We start from the raw sequence: 3,764 nt of genomic DNA, 5'->3' as shown, positions 1-3,764 counted from the left end.
ACTAATTAAAAATATTATTATTATTTTCAACAACAAAAAAGTATTACATTTAAGGCGGTAGATAAAGGATTTGAACAGAAACACCAAGGATGGGGAGTCAAAAGGTTTTAAGGGAATATTGCATTGAAACTGAACTGAATTTGTAAAATTGTGTGAAAATTAATAAAAATGGATGGAAACGAAACACGAAAAGACCCAGAGAGTTCTCGATTAAATATATTTTATTGTTCTTATGACAAGACTTTGAAGTCTTCTAGTGCCCGCGACGTAGCCAGGCAGGGGTGCCTACAATCCATGGGAATGAATGGTCGTCAACGATGGACTCAAGAAAGGGATCCATTGGAAGTGTGGCTGTCTTGCAGGTGGGCCCTGGCTAACTCAGTGCCCCGTCTCGGGCAGGAGGTGGGACCTGTTGTGAGCATCTATGAGAGCAGCCTCCAGCACAGTCAAGAACTCAGTGAACTTCAGCTTCCCGTCACGGTTCTTGTCTGCTTTCTCAAACATCTTCTTGATGTAAGCATCCTGGTTCGTACCCGGCTGCAGATAAGATTAAGGAGGAGGAAGCAGGAAAGGGTTATATTTAATTATTTGTTTATCATTATTATTAATTGCCCGCCCTTCACCCTAAGGTCCTGAGGCAGGTGGCAAGATTAAAACACAACACGAAAACATTTTAATGCCATAGAAATAAGGTGAGCTCTTAAAATATACATCTTCAACATCCCCAAATGCTGTATAAGAAAGGTGCCAGGCTCACCTCTCTAGAGACAGAATTCCACAGCTTTGGGGCCACAGCAGAGAAGACCCTGCCCTGCATCATCACCACCCCCTGAACATCTGCGGGTGGAAGAACTACCGAGGGGTCCCACTCTGCCGATCTCAGCACCCAAGAGGGTCTTGAGGGAAGGAGGTGGTCTTTCAGTTATTTGGGGACAGATTCCAGCTCCCATCAGCCCTATCAGGCATGCCCAGTGAGCAGGGGGTTGTGGGAGTTGTAGTCCTGTCCCTGGCCTTTGAAGAAGGCAAGAGCTGAGATGTGCTCTCTCCGGTTCAGGAAAAGCAAGAGATGGTCTAGTTCAGGGTTTCCCAAGTCTGGTTCTCCAGCTGTTCTGGGGCTACATTCCCCATCATCCCTGGCCACTGGTCCTGCTAGCTAGGGATGATGGGAGCTGTAGTCCCAAGACAGCTGGAGAACTAAGTTGAGGGATCTGGGGTCTAGTTAAAGGCCAAATGTTATTGCACTCCAACTCCCATCAGCTCTATCCAACATGACCAAGGGTCAGGAGATGATGGGAGTTGGAGTCCAGCATCCTCTGGAGGGTCACAGGAACACGTCCAGCCACCCCCAGGACCTAGAGCTTTGCCCCCATCCCTGTGGCCACAGTTTCCCCAGCTGTTTATCTGTGCTTACAGGTAGGGTGTCCTTCAAGAAAGGCCGGGCTTCTTCCTTCAATAGCTTCTCGAACTCCTTGAACTGCAGGTAGTCGTCCATTGGGTTCCGAATGGCATATTGGTGGAAAATGTGGACAATGCACTCCAAAGCCTTCTCCATGAGAGTTTTCATCTTGCTAAGCCTTTGGGAGGATACAGAGGAGAGGGAGGAAAACGGGAGAGAGGTTCAAGGCTCAGCTCTGCCCATAAGGGAAGTCAGAGGAGTATCCAACATGGGGGCCTCACCTAGACATTGGTGATTTGCAGCACACATAATCTGACCATTGATCATGCTGGCTGGAGCTGATGGGAATCTGAGTCCAACAACATCAGGAATCTGCCTTATAGTGCATCCGTCCCCTGTAGTTGGTTGGACGACAACTCCCATCATCCTTGTCCACTGGACTCTACAGGTTGTGGATGATGGACGTTGTAGTCCACTTGCATCTGGGGGCAAAGCCTGGGCTACACTTACTGGCTGTGGCTCTCCTGGAATTCAGGTGGGTGACATTCTCAAGCCCTACTTCCTCCAAATCAAGTAGGATTCTAGTCCTCATGGTTTTGAACAAAGGGCTGATTTAAAGGGCTGGCATCCAGGACCCAGAAAGAACACATTGAAGCCCCTTGAAAGCAGCTTTTAAAATGAGCCCGCAAATTTGCCTACAAAACGTTTTGACTTGTCTGCTAAGCAAGGCTAATCCATTTCCGGCTACGCCTCCAGTGTAGCCAGGGCAGTGAAAAATAAAATAAGATAATGGACCTTCTAACCGAGCAGGTTGTCAGAAGATAGAAAGAAGGTTCACTCTAGACTCCCTGCAGTAGCCCTAGGTATTTTTGCATTGGCAATGGAAGAAGGGACTCTGGGTTAGCCCTGCTCAGAGCAGCCCCAATGTAATGGATGGACTGGGCTAGCTTAAGTCCGTTCCTTTCAATGGGCCGACTTTGAGTATCCCTTAGTCAGCTACCGCCCTCTGCTCCCTTCGCAGCTAGCAGCAAACCAAGAGAAGGCTGGCTGAGAAGGAGAGCAGTTCCCATGGGAGCCTGCTTCCAAGCCACCTTCAGGTTGGCTGCCAAGAGATGAGGACTTACCTGAGTTTCCAAAGGGAGCAGGATCCGAGAAGAGAGGTGGTGTGAATGCTGGCGTCGAGGCAGGCGGGCTTTTATAATCTCCTCGGTTGCAGAAGAGCCTTGCAAATCATCCCGCCGCCTTGTGCTGATTTCCTCTCCTCTGGAAAGAGCCTCCCATTGCGTAATGCCAAGCAGCACCTGCCACGCCCGCCTTGGCGAAATCAAGGATGCAATCTGTCAGGTGTGACTTAGTTGAGATTCTTGTGCAATTCTAATGGGTATCTGTTCTGCAAGGGCTGGGTACCAGACCTTCCCGGAGCAATCTAGTCATCTCCTGTGCAAAAGAGGCTGCTGGCCATTGGAATCATAGTAGTAGTAGTAGTAGTAGTAGTAGTAGTAATAATTTTTTGCACCCTGCACTTCTGACTGGGTTGCCCCAGCCATTCTGGGCAGCTTCCAACATGTATACAAACATAATCTGATAAAAACAAATCATCTGACCTATCTCCCTGTATTTCAAGGGTCAGCAAACTTTTTCAGCAGGGGGCCGGTCCACTGTCCCTCAGACCTTGTGGGGGGCCGGACTATATTTTGAAAAAAAATATATGAACGAATTCCTATGCCCCACAAATAACCCAGAGATGCATTTTAAATAAAAGGACGCATTCTACTCATGTAAAAACATGCTGATTCCCGGACCATCCGCAGGCCGGATTTAGAAGGCGATTGAGCCGCATCCGGCCCCCGGGCCTTAGTTTGGGGACCCCGGATTTGGTCAACCAAGCAAGCTGCTCGAAGACTGCAAGAAGAGCCTGTGAGACCAGGCCAATGGTCCATCTAGCAACCTCTTCTCATGGTGCCCCCCCCCCCGGGATGCCGTAGGAAACCCTCAAGCAGGACGCGAGCACAAGAGCCCTCTCCCCTCCCGAGGTGTGAGAAATTGTGTTGGCCAGCAGGTAATGGCTTTTCCCACCTGCCTTGCCCTACCCTTCAACCCCAGGAGCATTCAAAAAGGAGCTGCTTGCAGAAGAAGAACCCTGAGGGAAGAGAGACTCGTGTTTGCCATCAGGGGGTGGCTGGTTTCATCTGGGCTGCCCGACCTCCAGCCTGAGGAACATTCAGAAGGGTTGTTGTTTAGTCGTTTAGTCGTGTCCGACTCTTCGTGACCCCATGGACCATAGCACGCCAGGCACTCCTGTCTTGCACTGCCTCCCGCAGTTTGGTCAAACTCATGTTGGTAGCTTCGAGAACACTGTCCAACCATC

At 49.6% G+C, this 3,764-nt stretch overlaps 1 protein-coding gene across 1 annotated transcript; it reads right to left on the bottom strand.

Annotated features, from left to right (window-relative positions):
* Positions 1–203: 203 nt before the first annotated feature.
* On the bottom strand, positions 204–2,667 carry LOC118075842 (protein S100-A12). The gene is made up of 3 exons (XM_088659643.1): positions 2,521–2,667; positions 1,412–1,574; positions 204–537 (listed from the first exon to the last, which is right to left on the bottom strand). The coding sequence occupies exons 2-3, from the start codon at positions 1,562–1,564 to the stop codon at positions 379–381; spliced, it is 312 nt and encodes a 103-aa protein (XP_088515769.1). The 5' UTR covers positions 1,565–1,574; positions 2,521–2,667; the 3' UTR covers positions 204–378.
* Between the last annotated feature and the right edge of the window lie 1,097 nt (positions 2,668–3,764).

Source organism: Zootoca vivipara, chromosome 16 (genome assembly GCF_965207765.1).
Source record: "Zootoca vivipara chromosome 16, rZooViv2.hap1.1, whole genome shotgun sequence".
Lineage (NCBI taxonomy): Eukaryota > Metazoa > Chordata > Lepidosauria > Squamata > Lacertidae > Zootoca > Zootoca vivipara.
The sequence above is the reverse complement of the archived record's forward strand: the minus strand, read 5'-3'. Positions and strand labels throughout refer to the sequence as shown.